Here is a 16,618-nt window from a genome sequence, read left to right as displayed (position 1 = left end):
CAAGGGCAACAGAGACAGGAAAATATGGATGGAGATCATTGGAGGACTTAAGAACAGGGCATTGGGAACGTCTACCTCACTGGGTGTCAAAATTGTCAACAACAATGCTATGCTGAGAAACATATTCCATTGTGAGAAATCCAGTTCTTCCCTGAGTTGGCTATGCTGTCTTTCTTATTTTTCTTACTCTCAAGACAGCCTTGCCACAAATTCTCACCCACCTAGGACTCCTGGCCCCTTTCCTTGTGATACAAGTGATTCAGTATTTTTCAACAGTATGTCCTACTGCTTTGAAAAACAACAACAACTGGATTTTTACTTTCTCCTAAACAAAGATCCAAGTACAAATAGCAGCAAATTTGTTCCTCTAGTGACTCCTTGGTGATGTTAACAAGTGGCCTTGATAATTACCAACCATGATCTGTATACTGAATGAAATGAGGACGTGGCCACTCGCTCTAAGGTATAGTTGAAGAGAAAGTGGTTTTGTTTGTTTGTTTTGTTTTTGTTTTTGGTATGAGGGATAATACAGCCAGAGGCATCTGGAAGAGTTCAGAGCAGGAAGAGAAAGGAGTGGACTGAATATGGCCATCAGAGTGAACTGGGCCATTCAAGGAAGGCAAGGGGGGAGGGGCAGGGAGCAAGAGAGTAGGACGGGGAGAGAGAGAGAGAGAGAGAGAGAGAGAGAGAGAGAGAGAGAGAGAGAGAGAGAGAGAGAGAGAGAACAGGAGAGAACGGGGCAAGCGGACCAGGAGAGGCCAAGAGCCAAAAGGGCAAAGAGAACCAAGAGGGTGCATGGCCCCAATAGCAGGGGTATACAGGGTGAGAAGCTGGGGGGAAGGGAAGCCATGGGCATAGAGAAGTTTAAGGTAGGGGGCAGGGTGAGAAGAGCTGAGAGGAGCCAGGATGCCCGCACAGGACTCTGCAAGAGGAGCTTGCTGAGAAAGCCTAGAGGCCAGCATGCACTTTGGTATGCTAATAGGCATCTCGGTTAGCCATTTGTCCTGGTTTCTTTTGGACCTGACATATCCCTTTCTGCCACCCTTCAATAAAGGTCTAGAAAACTACATAATGCAAGCTCATTTGCCTAAATGGGCTTCTAGAAAGAGGGTCATGAAAATCCTAGAAAATTCAGGAATGGATTTTCCCCAGAAAATTCCCCAGAAAGCCCTTCCCTCCTTTTCTTTCAAATCTAGTCCTTTCCCACCCTATGTTGAGAGCTGTGATTGCTTGGAACTCTTTGAAAAAACTAAGGTCTTGTATAATAATTGTTCATGCCACTGTTGAGAAGTTATTTAGTGATTGTAGAGAAGTGGGTGCCTCTGTCGATGAAGAGAAGTTAGCTTGGGGACTAAACATTACAGGGCACAAGGGGATAGTGTGAGATGACCATACACATTTATTGAAAGCTATGGATGGAGGCTTCTGAGCTAGGTAGAAGTCAGGTCTAGCCTGGGCTAGGTAAGCACTGAAGCCGACAGACAATGAGTTGGCTGAGAAGGTGTCTAAAGCAGAGTTAGGGTGGTTATGGTAGGGAATAGAGGTGTCGGGGCAGACTTCCAAAGAGTTTGGTGAGAGAGAGATCTGTGCAGCAGTGGGAATCAGCAGGAACCCAGGTCTTACCAATGACGGAGATCCAGACAGCCTCACTGCGCTGGGGCCCCAGGCCATTGTCAGCGGTGCAGTAGTAGTTTCCAGAACGCTCTGTGGTCATAGAGAAACTGAAGGATGCTCCTCCTCCAGAAAGCGTAGAGTTGATCTCCAGGAAGACATCCTCATAATAGAACTCATACCGGATATGTGGAGAACCCCTCTGGGATCTACAGTGAAGTGTCACCAAGTCTCCCTCAAGGGCCTGGGTCTTGCCAGTGCTTAGGGTGAGGACAGGCTGGGACACCGGGACTGAAGGAGAGAAAGTGGGTTGACAGTTACTCCTGTTTGGTTCTGTAGATCTCAATGCATGGCTAGTACAGATGCCTAGTCTCCAGTCTACCAGATCTTGGGACAGCTCAACCTCTAAGACTTGTCATCAGCAATCTCCTGCCTTCCACACTGGTCCTTCATCTGTTCCTTTCCTGTCCATCCTCTGGCCTTGTCCTTCCTGGCCCTCTTGTTGGATGACTCGTCTCCATTTTAAGAAATGATACCTTCAGGGGAGACCTCTGTATTTTGCTGTCACAGGACTAACACCCTTTTCCTGATCAACTCTTTGCTCCTTTGTGACTCATTTGCTTTCCTGATTTTAAGACTCTGTGGCAGTCTGTTCTCTATTTCTCTTCTCAGGGGAATGCCTGTGCTTTGCTCCAGGAGCTTTTCCCTTCTGAATTCTCATGCTCTTCCAGGGTGCTCTCTTAGGTCCTTCCTTCTCCAAGGTACCCAGAATGACCCTCTCTATTTACAGGTGAGAAGGTGAGCAGGAAGAGGTAAGGCGTCGCTGTGGATGGGAGCTCTTGTTAGGAGCATGCAACCTAATTCTGGACATAACCGGATTCTGGAGGCTGCTGCTTACTCTGATGGACAGCAGCCTTTCCTTGCTCCATTGCCTGGGCACAGGAATAATAAATCACATGTTCAGTGAACAGAGAGAGGTGTTGAGGGCTGGGGGCCTTAGGATTTCAGTCTCATGGTAAAACCAATAGATGGAGGTTGGGCCAGAGGGAGGGGCTCTCTTGGCCTCCTGGTGAAGCTCTACTACAGTCTCCACAGAATCTCACTGTAGGAGCCTGAGGGTAGGAAAAGAGCGTGCCACGGAGGCTTGAAGATGCAGCAGTGTGGTCATCACGGGTCACTGAAAACCCTTATGCTTACAGTAAGAAGCTTTGTTCAGGAGGCACTTCCCAAGGTGCATTGGTTCTAGCATCCCATCTGTTCTTCCCTTATAAAGAGCCTTTTCTTTTCAACTGAGAAGGAATTTGTAATTTACAAAGGGTGTATTCCTAATCACTGAGCATTTTCTTCCACCCCACTCTCTGAGAGTTCCCACTGTGCTCAGCCCCTTCTATCTATTTCTAAGTCTTTCCTGTTAGCCCTTGAGTAATGGTTGTAGGATTCAGAGCACTGAGTATTGGTAACTGACAACATCTGCTTCCACCCGACTGTCTCGAGTCCCCACTAAGGATCTCTGTGTCCAGTTTGGGGGGTCCATTCCTCAGATGATGCCTGGCAACACGCACCTTTTATGGTCACGGGCACGGCTTTGCTGACAAAGCTTCGGCGGCCGTTGTTGGCTTCACAGTAATAATCCCCCGCGTCACTGCTGCTCACTGCGGAGATCTTGAATTCTGCTTCTGAGGACTTAGGAGTCTTTGTTTCTTTATTCAGCTTGTCCCCTTTGTACCAGGAAAATCTGATGGGCCCTGGGACCCCTTTTACTGAGCAGTTGAATAACAGCAACTGTCCTTCAAACACCGACGTCAAGGCTGGCACACTGTGTATTTGGAAGTCCGCAGAAGCCCCTAAATAAATAAGAATGACTTGTGTGGGACGTTTGGTGATGGGATGCTCATAGATGAAGGGTGGGGAAGACAAAAGCTGCTCTATTATGTGGGAAGTGGCCTGAGAGTAGAGTCAGACTTCTCTCTGGGAAGTGGGAAGAGGGTGGAGGTTGTGTTTTCTGCCTGATTCCTCAATGGCCTTGGTCAAGATTATGGACCAGGAATATAGGTGACTCTGCCCAACCTGACCTTGTGTCTACCCATCCTGACAGGGCAGTTCCAGAGATGTCACCTAGTGCTCTACACTTAGGACAAGTGGTGGAGACGTGAAGGGAAAAGGGAGACTTGGCATCACACATGACTGTCGCGAGTCCAGTGACAGCACAGTTGATTGGAAATGACAGTTGACATGGGGAATAAGCTGGCCTCGAGTCAGCACTTCTTAACTTCTTAACTGGTCAGGTGGACAAAGAGAGTAAGTCCAGGACAGACTGACAAGGAAGGGCTGTCTGTGCTGGGAACAGTTTTAGGTATACTGGCTTAGGACGGTGCCTTTTGAACCATTCTCCGGTCTTGAAGAACACAGTCTGATAGTTGAATAGAGAGGGTGGGAAGCGTGTATGGTTTAACCATTCTGTTGAAGGAGAGGCTGTGCTAGGGACCACTGTGACATGACTGTTGGATAACACTGCTCTGATTTCTCTGAACTATCCATCCTTAAACCAGTAGCCACAGGAACTGAAGAGCTGAGTTTAGTCAGTGTAGGAGAAACATTGTTTTCTTGGGAATGGGAGCAAATTCATGGGTAACGATCACTTTTCTTCCCTCCTCACTCAGAATCTGGGTATTCTAGACCATGTGTCCCCTACTGTGCTCAACTAGATTCCCTGTGTGATGGGCCAAATTCAGTCAGGCAAAGCTATTGGCCAACGATCATGCCTAAGAAAGCAATGCTATTTTAGAGCCTTAGGAAAAAGTGGTCGAGTGTGTAGCAGCATCTCTCTAAGGGCATCAGGATGGATTTGCTTATCCCCAAGACTTCACCCTTTGTCTTTCTTGTCCTTAAGCCGTCTGTATCAGGCACCTAGTGTTTTAGAAACCTGTCTGGCTGAGCAGAACATTTATCCCGGTCAGATAATAGTCCACAGCTTAGGACTACAGCACTGGAAGGAAAACATGGCAGGGAGGGACGAGGAGCGGCTTTATCTAAAGGCACTGAGAGAAAAAAAAACAAACAAACTTTTCCCCCCCTTGGATCTAAGGATATTCATGTAAGTTGAATATTTTCTCTCATACAACTTCCACAGGCATGAGAAAATACTTTCTATAGAGACCAGTGACCCAAATTGGTGTGTGCTTCTGCATAACTTCCAGTTCATACCTGGGAAATCTCAGAATGATACTCACTCTGCACAGGAATTTTAATTGCCAGGCTTCCTTTTTTTACTTGGGCATCCATTGCTTCTGCCGTGCACCAGTACGACATTGAATCTTCAGTCCATATGGCAGGAATGTGCAGCTCTGAGGAGCTGCTGCAGCCTGACCCCAGAGCCTGAGCCTGGAAGTTTTTGAAGAAACAGAACTGGAGCTGGACATTTGACCTCTGTGCGGGGAGCTGAGTCTGACAGATCAGGGTCACTGGGCTTCCATCTACGGGTTGAGATGGTCTGGCTCTCAGCACAGGACGTGGGAATAACTCTAGAAAGGATCACAATCATCCACTGAGCAGTTAAGTACTCTGCAGAAAACCCTGATTCATCCTGAGTACCAGCATGTGGATTGGTGCTGCTCACCAAATGCCAGCAAGAGAGAGGTGCTGCTTTTGGTTACCAGCATCCTTCCTCCAAAAGACTGTGTTTTCTCTCAGTGGACTTCCAGTCCACCCTTTCTTCCTATTCTACCTCTACAACTGTAGAGAGGCTGCCTCTGACTAATCCATTCAGAATAATTAAAGTTGTACCTTGGACTTGGATACTGATAGAATTGGAAGAAGTGCTGAGCAAATGCCACTCCTTCTTTCCCCTGCAGTGGTATTCACCATTGTCCCTCTGATTTGCATGAAGAATAAGGAGCTCAGAACGTTGATCAGATGGTTTCAGAATGGCATTATTCTTGTAAAATGTCAAGGTCTTTTGTGCTATACTTTCCTCTGTGTGGCACCTCAGAGTCACAGGCTCTCCTTCAAACACATCAGGTGGAGCTCGAAGCACCAGTGGACCTGTAAAACAAACCAGGCCCATCACTTGGTTCATTCTCCTGGTTCTCCTTTTCATTACTATCCCAAGTAGGCTTTACAGGATCGGAGAAAGTATCCTTAGTTCTTTTTCTGAGTTTAAAATAAATTCCTGCAGTTTGATAAAATTGGACAGCAGAAGGTAAGTTAAAAAGCCCCCATCATCATCGTGAATGCAGTCTTCCCGTTCCTTCTCCCATGTGTTTTTTCTCTCCTAGGGGATTTTAATGAACTGTCTACTCGCTAGCTTGCCTTTCATTTGACTAGGGCTTTCTCAGGTTGCATCACCCCCGAAGCTGATTTCTGGTAGCCCTAGCTTTCCCTCAACACCAGCGACATCATTTAATGAGGTTTCCTGTTCATTTAGGGACCTTCATTTTGGGGTGTGTAGATCTGTATGCTTCAGTAGGTAAATGTTCAAGGAACTCATTAGACCAAAGAGCAGAGCTTTTCCCCCTTTCCTTGCTAATAGTATCTCTTCGTGTTCACTAACTCAAAGGCAGTTATCACGAGGCTGACACCACTTCAACTTCAGGAGGTCTCATAACCGAAAGAGAAAGTGCCTCCCTCCCTTGTCACTCTCTTTGTGTATCTATAAAAATCAATCAATTTATTTCTATCTATCTAACAGTTACATGTGTTTATAAACATGAAAGTCCCCACGGTACTTATTATTCCTAGTAAGCAAAATGGATTCAAGAACCATGCAAATAAATTGCTTCTCCATGAGCAGTTTATAAACACTACGTATCTTGGGGCTCAAGAATCTCAAGTTGGGAGTCTGTAAACACAGGGTAGGTCTCAAGTCTCTGTGTAGTCACAAAGATCTTTCTGCTTTGGGCCTAACTTTAAGGACTACATTAATAGAAATGGGTGGGTGTATTTGGCTCATCCAGAACTAAATTAGCTGTTAGTAACAATTATGACCTTCTATATATACTAGTTGAAGTTACTGCCTACTAGGCTGAATAGATTTTATATAGACAATTTAAATTTCATTAATTTTTATGTTTTAATTTAAGATAATTGTGAAAAATGGTTTGTTCATTTGTGGTGAGTAATAATTAAATCTGTAGAGAAAATTGGACTGAAATGGTGTCTGAAACTTTATTTCTCTTCCATCTCACCTTTATAAAAGTGTAAGTGCACAGAGATGCTTAGATGTAAGTCATCAGCTTGGCATCGGTACTTTCCAGACGTAGAGACCTTTACGGCGTGAACTTTGGTTTCTCTTAAGGCTTCGCCATTCCAGTACCATTTTGTTTTCTGGGGTAACTTGAAGCCATATCTATAGCACGTCAGAGTCACTGTCTCTCCTTGAAAGAAAGCGGTCCATGGAGGATTCAGAGAAATCACAGATTCGGTTGCAGTTTCTGAGGATGAGAGAAATGAGTCTATAGCCGAGTTTCAGCTCCAGAAGGGCCCTGTGGGATAGACAGGAAGGACCTGGCTTTGGACTGTTGAAGGGTCCCACCCCCAAGTTCACTGATGGCTGAAGGCTGCATGTCATCCAGGAGCACTCATCACCCACAGGGAAGAGTGATTGTCCATTGATGGCAACGAGCAAGACAGTTTCTGGGGGCAAAGACAGCAGGGTTTACTGTAACACTGATGGTTAGCTAGCCTGCTCTGGAAGTCCGTCCTAGATAAAGTCATCTCATCCTTTGCCATCTCATCATTCATAAGCCCATAAAGAACTACAGAATCATTAAAGTCGCAACTTTGCATTTTCCCTAAAAGAATAAATAACTTTATTATTAGGTTTTGACACTAGAAAAGCCCGAGAGATCAACACAAACTGCCTTGTTTCATAGAGGATGCTTTAAATGACTAGAAAACCCATCATCGTTAGTTGTCAGAACAAGATATAGACAGTCATCTGCTGACACCCCCCAGGGGAATTAGATAAGGCATGACTGAGTGGCCAGGTGTGGAGAGAAGGGGAAGACTTCTTGATATTACTTTGGATCCAACCCCTCTGACACAGGAAACTGGTAATGAGTCAGTACTGAGAAAACATGTGTTTTAATGTTAACTTGCCACAAATTAGAATCGCCTGAGTAGGGAACTTCACTTGAAGAGCTGTCTCGATTGTCTTGATTGATGTAAGAAGCCCCACTTGGATTGTGGGCAGCACTCTGAGGTAGCAGCTCAGATAGAAAGGGTATTTCAGGAGGAAGATCATCTGCCTTTGGCTCTCTCGGCCCTCCCCTCTGAGTGGATCTGCTCTGCTGCTGCTGCTGCTACTGCCTTTCCGGAGAGTAGAACCAATGTTCCAAGCTTTTGTCGTGGACTAGGGACCAGAGGCTCCAGGGACTGGCCAGACTTTGGGTGCCAGACTGGGACTCCTGAGGCACCCTGCCTTACCAATTGAGTAACTGCTGGTTTCCTCACCCTGGTAAGGGACAGCTATCCTGGGACTACTCCGACTGTGTAACTTCTGGGTTCTCAGCGTCTCAGCTGTGATTTAGCTGTTGTTACTATTTTACAGCACAATTAATACATTAATATTCCGAGATAACAGTTCCAGTCCTCTAGAGAGCCCTGACTAGAACACTCTGCACTTGCCCTTGTCAGGCTCCAACTGTTGGTCACTCTTCCTTCCATGCACTTCCTGGAGGATTTTACTCTTAAAGGAGCCGAGGAAACAGTTTTACAGTAGGCTTCGTAGTGTAATGTTTCATAGTTTTCATAGTTGAGTGATTGGAGAGGAATCCTTCCTGAGTCCTTCATATTTACGTCAGAAGCAGAGATGATTTCCATTGCTAAGTGGGGCCCATTGGCAATAGGATCCAAGGCAAGGCCTCAGAGCGGTCCCCCGCCTGTGCATTCACCGTCTCACCCAGGGAGTGCTAGAGGACATCGCGAAGTTGCTCTGACTTGGAGCAGTGCCAGGGGGTCAGACTTCACTCTCCAGTCCCTATTGGCCTCAGCAGGAAAACGTGAGACACTAGGGAGAAACTCTTACTAAGGATTCATAAAGCAGAAGAAAGGACTCACCATATTGTCTCCTGACAGGAGCTGGAAACAAAAATAAACATTAAAAACCAAGAGTTAGAGATGAAAGCACAGAGTAAGGACTTGTTTTTCTTATTCAAAAAGATAATGTATTTCCATGTCCATTTTACTACTTCTTGTTAAAAATTCATTTATGAAAATGTTGACAATTGTTTGTCAAATGTCTATATGTATGAAGATATTGCCCATGAACTTTAAAGATAAATTTTAAAATGCTACTTTCTGGCAAAAAGTAGAATACTAGAGGTAAGATGCAATGATAGCAAGAAACATGGGCTAGCCAGCTTAATGTGGAGAGAGAGAGAGAGAGAGAGAGAGAGAGAGAGAGAGAGAATGTGTGTGTGTGTGTGTGTGTGTGTGTGTGTGTGTGTGTTGTGTGTACGTGCCAAGGAGATGGGAATACCATGGATGATAATTGAAGGAAATTATGACCAAGAACCACAGGAACCATCCAAGTGAAGATTAATACTTGTGTCTGGCATGAGAGCCCAGGGAGGGTGATCCAGGCAAGAGGGCCACAAAAGAAGGGACGTTAGCTGGGTGGTGGTGGTGGTGGCGGCGGTGGTGGTGGTGGCGGCGGTGGTGCACGCCTTTAATCCCAGCACTCGGGAGGCAGAGCCAGGCGGATCTCTGTGAGTTCGACCAGCCTGGTCTACAAAGTGAGTTCCAGGAAAGGTGCAAAACTAAAAAAGAAGAAGAAGAAGAAAAAGAAGAAGAAAAAGAAGAAGAAGAAGGAGGAGGAGGAGGAGGAGGAGGAGAAGAAGAAGGAGAAGAAGGAGAAGAAGGAGAAGAAGGAGAAGAAGGAGAAGAAGGAGAAGAAGAAGGGACGTTGGTGTTCGGAAGTGGACTGAGCGGGTCTGGCAGGTGTGGTGGAGTGGTCTGAGGAGGATGGGAGAAATACAGTTGGGGAGGAATGCAGGGCCAAGTGAGTAGCTCCAGTTTTCTTGTAGAAGTCACAGGGAGCCATAGGAAGAGCTCAGGGAGTGTGATGAAGTCAGAACTTGAAGCTTTGATGGAGTGTTCTGGTAGAGAGAAGCCTTCCACGGAGAAGATGGGGAATATCGTAACTGGGTGATGGCAAAGGTTAGCTTTCTTCAGAGTGTTTATCCAGGTTTATCTGAATTGTGTGCGTGCTTCCTTCCTGCTCATTTGTAAGGCCTGCTCTCGATTGGAAGGCCTGCTCTGGAATGGAAGAGCTGTGAGCTTTTTTGAATAATGAATCAGTTAAACAAACAAACAAATAAACTAGGCTGGTACTAGGAGAAATAGGTCAGGTTGGAGATGTGAGTAATGAGGAGAGAAAGGTGGCGAAACTCAGCAGGTTTATTAACTTATAAATTATCCAGAGAAAGGATGGATTTGATTCTTTCTCTTGAAAGACATTTCTGTAATGCCAGCCATTCACTGGGCAATGTAATGAAAATCCATCTGTGAGTGAGGAACACATCACCCCTGTCTACCTGGAGATGATAGAAGAGGAACTTAAACCCAAATGCTTTATTGAGACTGTGTGATTAATCACCATTACCAACATATCATGGTCATTATGGCTTTGTGTTTGAGGGCTTTCTACTTGGTGTGCAATTACACATGTCTTTACATGGAATTTCCCCTCCCCCCACAGGGTTTCTCTGTGTAGCTTTGGTGCCTGTCCTGGAACTCACTCTGTAGACCAGGCTGGCCTCGAACTCACAGAGATCCGCCTGGCTCTGTCTCCCGAATGCTGGGATTAAAGGCGTGTGCCACTACCACCCAGATCATTTCATGGAATCTTGTCAGCAACACTGTAACTTAGGTACCATTTCATAGATAAGAAAGCTGTTTAACTTAAAGAAATGTCCAACATCCTTAGCCATCAGGGAAATGCGAATCAAAGCTACTTTGGGATTCCATCTTACACCTGTCAGAATGGCTAAGATCAATAAAGCGAGTGACAGCTCGTGCTGGTGAGGATGTGGAATAAGTGGAAGACTCATCCATTGCTGGTGGGAGTGCAAACTTGTAGAGCTACTATGGAAATAAGTGTGGTCGTTCCTTAGGAAGATGGGAATCAATTTACTTCACTATTCGCTATACCACTCTTGGGCAGACATCCAAAGTAGGCTTCAGCCTACCACAGAGACACTTGCTCAACCATGTTCACTGCTGCTCTATTCATAATAGCCAGAAATTTGAAATAATCTAGAGATCCCTCAACAGAAGAATGGATAAAGAAAATGTGGCACATTCACACAATGAAGAATTACCCAGCCATTAAAAACAAGAACAAAACCAAACCAAAACAGAACAAAAAACACATCATGAAATTTGCAGGCATATGGATGGAACCAGAAAAAAGTCATTCTGAGTGAGGTAACCCAGATTCAGAAAGACAAATATGGTATATATTCATTAATATGTGGATATTAGCTGTTAAGTCGACGATAACCAAGCTACAATCTGTAGAACCACAGTGTGCAGGTATAGAGTATGGAACTAGAGGGTACAGGTAGGTCTCATTAGGAAAGGGAAGTAGAATAGATAATTATGGAGAGGTGGAAGGGGGGGTGGAATGGGAGGACCAAGTGGGGAGGGGGAGAGGGATGAAGTTGAAGGAAGGAATACAGGGAGAGGCTATAATTAAGTGGCATTTGAGGGCCAGTATGGAAAACTAGTAACTAGAAACTTCCTAGAATATATGTGTATATGGAGGCAGTCTAAATGAAATCACCAAATACTGGGGGAGACAGAGTCCTACAGGCCATCTCTTGTCACCAAGCAAAGTGTCTAGTACTAGGATTAGGTTACATCTAATTGAGTTGTTGGCCAAAGGGGTCCCATGGGAATCCCCAAAACAACCCAGGCTGTTGACAAGACTATAGGTTGCTCTCCACAAACTGGCTGCAAGGCCCCATTGATGGAGACAACACCCACACAGCCCACTGAATTTGGAGACATTGAGCGGGTGCCTATGTAGAGCCTTTACTCCTAGGTTCTAGCATCTTTGGTAAAGGAAGGTACTCTGCACACTACCGAAAGAGAAATGTAAACCAACCCAGACACAAACCTTCTGATCTACCATGGTGTCCTGCTTGAAAGACATGCTAGGGCAAGGGTGGCACCCAGTAACTGATTTGACTTAAGGCTGACTCCATGAGATAGAACCCATACCCAGCACTGCACTGCACTGCCTGAGTGACCAAGAATATAGTGACTCTTAATGATAATCTGCTATACTCATAGATCAGTGCATTGTTCAGTCATCATTAGAGAAGCTTTCTCCTGCAATAGATGGGAACAAATGAGACCTACAGGCCAACATTATGCAGAGAGAGAGAGAAAGAGAGAGAGAGAGAGAGAGAGAGAGAGAGAGAGAGAGAGAGAGAACAAGAGAGAGAGAGAGAGAGAGAGAGAGAGAGAGAGAGAGAGAGAGAGAGAGAGAGAGAGAGAAAGAAAGAAATAGGATGTCTCCATTAAATCCTTCCCCTTCAGAGCTCAGGGAACCCTGTAGAAAAGGAGGCAGAAAGAAAGAGTGAAAGAGCCGGAGGGGATGGAGGACACCAGAAAACAAGGCCCTCTGAATCAATGTGAGCAGAGCGCGTGTGTCCTCACAGAGACTGAGGCAGAACGCACAGGGCCTGCATGGGTCTGCACTGTGTGTAAGTCCTCTGAGTCTATAGTATGGCTTCCAGCTTAGTGTTTTTATGGGATTCCTGAGCGTGAAAATGAGTGGGGCTCTGATTTTTGTGCCTTCTCTTGGGTCTTTTCTTCTTGTTCAACTTCAGTGTAATAGTTTTTGTTTTATCTTATTGTGTTTTATTTTATTATACTTCATTATTATCTCTCAGGAGCCTGTTCTTTTCTAATGAGAATCAGAAAGAGAGGGGATTCGTATGGTGGGGAGGAACTGGGAGGAGTAGAGAGAGGAAACCATAATCAGGATATGCTATGTGAGAAAAAAGATGAGAGAGAGAGAGAGAGAGAGAGAGAGAGAGAGAGAGAGAGAGAGAGAGAGAGAGAGAAATGGAAGCTGGTTAAGTGGCCAGTAGGTAGCAGCACAATGGTTTGGAATCCAAACTCTGACCCCCCACCCCCGACCCTGTGCACTGTACTGACACTCTCCTCCCCTCCCCCTCTCCTCTCCTGCTCCTCTTGTGCGGTGCTTGGCTGTGCTTCTCTTTCTGCAGTAACAGTTCCTTGCAGCTTTGGGGTCCTTGCCCCATCCGCTGCTCAGTTCCTGAGTTGCAGAGCTATTTACCAGCTGTCATGTGTGTGGATACTTATCTGTCTGTGCCCTCCACCGGGATTATCTGTCTGTGCCCTCCACCGGGATTATCTGTCTGTGCCCTCCCCTGGAACTTGTCTGTCTGTGCCCTCCACCGGGATTATCTGTCTGTGCCCTCCACCGGGATTATCTGTCTGTGCCCTCCACCGGGATTATCTGTCTGTGCCCTCCACCGGGATTATCTGTCTGTGCCCTCCACCGGGATTATCTGTCTGTGCCCTCCACCGGGATTATCTGTCTGTGCCCTCCACCGGGATTATCTGTCTGTGCCCTCCACCGGGATTATCTGTCTGTGCCCTCCACCGGGATTATCTGTCTGTGCCCTCCACCGGGATTATCTGTCTGTGCCCTCCACCGGGATTATCTGTCTGTGCCCTCCACCGGGATTATCTGTCTGTGCCCTCCACCGGGATTATCTGTCTGTGCCCTCCACCGGGATTATCTGTCTGTGCCCTCCACCGGGATTATCTGTCTGTGTCCTCCACTGGAATTGCATCTCCCGAGCTGCTTCTTGTGCTCTGACTTTGCTGAGAGCTCCTCGGCAGCTGTCTTTGTGGGCGCGAAACAGCCCGTCATCCTCAGCATTGGGTACAATGTTGCACATAGATGGCTCTAAGATTTTTTTTTTTTTGGAATAGGTGGACCCACATTTAATTCCAACCTTTAAAAGTTAGTGAAAAGCAAACACTGCAGGTATGAACTGACAGAAACGCATGTCCCCGGGCAGTGACACAATCGCCTGCTACAGGCACCTTCCCTCTGGGAAACCGTGTGTCCACCTCTGACTTCCGCAGTCCGGCTGTGGCTGGCACACGTGTGCAGAAGGAGCTTCCCTCTATGTGACCGGGAGTAGTCCGTCACACGAGGGATTAAAATGTAGCTCTCATTTGAATAAAAAAGTGTGGCCAAACAAGTGTGATTCATTGTCTGTGCCTCATATAGTATTTGTTAAAGAAAAAAAAAAAAAAAACAAGTGAAACTTGAGTTATTGCTCTTGTTACAGTTTCCTCCCCTGCCGATTGAAGGATTTTCCCACCTGTGACTCCTTTCCTTGGGCTCAGGAGAGGAAATCCCGAGCTGCTGCGCGGTAAACTTGGGGAATACAGCCTCCTGTGGGGAAACTCTGAGGTGCTGATACTCAAGAGACAACCAGGCCTGTGCTGGAGAGAGATGGATGCTGCCCGACCCACTCCAGACCCACACTGAGCCTTCTACTCACTCACAACCCGTGGAGTCAGCCACAGCAGCGTGAAGACCACCCAGGGAGAGACTGAAGCCGGCATTTTCTCACATAGCAGTTAGCTCTTCTTCTTGATCTCACGGTAGTCAGTACACAGCTCACACCGGCTCCAGTGAGACTATCTGGGACACCGCTCTTCTAAGACAGCAGAGTGCATCTTGATCAGAAAAAGGAAGTAGGAGTACCTAAATTTAACTATTAATTAGTTTCCTCCCCTACAGCCAAAGTGAGAAAGTTAAGGTTTTTAACAATCACGTGCTCCCAACCGCACATTTCTGCTGTTGGGAAATCACCTTAAGGAAACTACTAGAAGACAGTTCTATGAAAGATGTCTGTCATTCATCGCTGTTTGAACAGGGAGGCATCACACACGATTATGGCTGTGGGACTGTACAACGACACCATTAATGGTGAAGTGAAGCCCCACGTATGCAAAGGGCAAGAGCATCTGGTGAGGGAGAGAGAAAACGAGGTGTGGATTGGTATTTGTAGTGCGGCCCTTCCAGGGCAGAGGTAAGAAATGGAATGAACGTGTTTATGAAAACCTCTAAGGGCACATTTTCCTCAGAGAGTGCACAAAACCAACAGTTGTGTTACGTCTTTCTGTACTATTTTTTTTCCTTCAAATTATTATGGGAGCAGATTGCTTTTAAATTTTATTTATTTATTTTTTTCCAGACAGGGTTTCTCTGTGTAGCTTTGTGCCTTTCCTGGAACTCGCTTTGTAGACCAGGCTGGCCTCGAACTCACAGAGATCCACCTGCCTCTGCCTCCCGAGTGCTGGGATTAAAGGTGTGTGCCACCACTGCCCGGCCCTTAAATTTAAATTTAATTTTTTAAAAGTTGAATTTCCAGTCTGACAGTGGGTCAACAAAGTTCCCTGAAACAAGAAGTGAGGTTTTTTTTTTTTCTTTCTTTATTACAGACAACTTTTCCCTTAGTTTCTTATTGGTCTCAGACCTTGGTCTTCCCCAAAACATAACTAATTCCATATGTATCAGTGCCTCAGGCATTTATGTCACATCAATCACACTGTGCCCTGAGAAAAACATATATGGATAAACAGATTAATCTGTCCCAGGTCAGGAGGAGACTCTCGAAGGGAAGTGTGTTAATACGCTTTTGGAGCTGAGACAGACAGCATGGCTGTGAACATTCTGCATGCCCTCCTGTGGATGTGCACACCCACTCCTACTGTGCACACACTTGGGGGTGGAATTCCTGGCTTGTAGACTATGTAGTACTGTATCCAGAGAGTGCTGATTTCTGTAGCAGGCCTTCTTTTGAGCTACCAATAGCTCCCAAATCATGACATGGAGACTTATTATTAGTTATGAATGCTTGGCCTTAGCTTAGGCTTGTCCCACCAGCTCTTATAACTAATTTAACCTGTTTCTCTTCATCTACATTCTGCCTCAGGGCTTTTACCTTTCTTTCACTCTGTATGTCCTACTTGCACTGTTTCCTCCATGTTTGCCTGGCTAGTGGCTGACTGGCCCCTGGCGTCTCCCTCTCACTCTCTCTGGAGCCTAGATTCCTCCTCCTATTTATTCTCTCTGCCTGCCAGCCCCGTCTATTCCTTCTCTGCCTAGCTAGGGGCCATTCAGCTTTCTGTTAGACCAATCATGTGTCTTAGGCAGGCAAAGCAACACATCTTTACATCATTAAACAAATGCAGCATGAGCAAATGTCACACACCTTTACATAGTTAAAGTAATATTCTGCAACAATTTTCTGAGACGGCTGAGTGGGAACTCCACTAGGCAGCGTATGAGAGCCTCGTTTGCCCTTCTACCCACGGCAGATTCTGTGCTCATCTTATACATTTTAGCCATTCTGATGAATTATGACATCTGAACTTTTTCATATTGTGAGGTTTATTAATTTGTTTTTGAGACAGGGTCTTACTATATATCTCTGGCTGGCCTGGAATTTGCTCTGTAGACCAGGCTAGCCTTGAACTCATAGTGATCTGCCTGTCTTTGCCTCCCAAGTTCTGGGATTAAATGTGTGAACCACTATACCTAAAAGACTTTTTTTTATATCTACGTGGTATTTTAGATCATTTCTAGAATGTGAAATATTTGTTCAAGTTTCTCAGTCTTTCTCATACTGTTTTGTAGTTCTTTCAAATTCTGGACATATGTGTGAAATGTCCTTCTTTACTCTGGCTTCCCTTCTTGGTCATTGGTAGTGCCTTCTTATGAATTATCATTTCAGATTTGGTATAGAACAATTCATCTGTCTTCCTCTGTATGGCTAGGGATTTTTACAACCCTTTCATAAACTTTGTATACACCAAGGTTATGAGGGTACTCTCAGCTTGTCTCTAGATATCTATAATATCATTATAGCTAATTTCATGTGCATCATAAATGAACATGTTTGTTTACGTTTAGTGCATGGGATTTGTACCACACCTTTCAAAT

General features: G+C 45.6%; 1 protein-coding gene across 2 annotated transcripts in view; it reads right to left on the bottom strand.

Annotated features, from left to right (window-relative positions):
* The window catches only part of LOC102917015 (Fc receptor-like protein 5), a 32,329-nt gene extending 17,943 nt beyond the window's left edge, over positions 1-14,386 (bottom strand). For both annotated transcript variants that reach the window (XM_076574366.1, XM_076574365.1), the window contains exons 1-7: positions 14,169-14,386; positions 8,668-8,688; positions 6,795-7,040; positions 5,395-5,652; positions 4,842-5,132; positions 3,174-3,455; positions 1,624-1,902 (exon numbers count right to left, since the gene is read on the bottom strand). In XM_076574366.1, coding sequence (XP_076430481.1) covers positions 1,624-1,902; positions 3,174-3,455; positions 4,842-5,132; positions 5,395-5,652; positions 6,795-7,040; positions 8,668-8,688; positions 14,169-14,232 — 1,441 coding nt within the window. In that variant the 5' untranslated portion in view covers positions 14,233-14,386. The remainder of the gene's footprint in view (positions 1-1,623; positions 1,903-3,173; positions 3,456-4,841; positions 5,133-5,394; positions 5,653-6,794; positions 7,041-8,667; positions 8,689-14,168) is intronic.
* Between the last annotated feature and the right edge of the window lie 2,232 nt (positions 14,387-16,618).

This window comes from Peromyscus maniculatus, chromosome 6 (genome assembly GCF_049852395.1).
Source record: "Peromyscus maniculatus bairdii isolate BWxNUB_F1_BW_parent chromosome 6, HU_Pman_BW_mat_3.1, whole genome shotgun sequence".
NCBI classification, from domain to species: Eukaryota; Metazoa; Chordata; class Mammalia; order Rodentia; family Cricetidae; genus Peromyscus; species Peromyscus maniculatus.
This window is presented reverse-complemented; position numbering and strand designations above follow the sequence as displayed.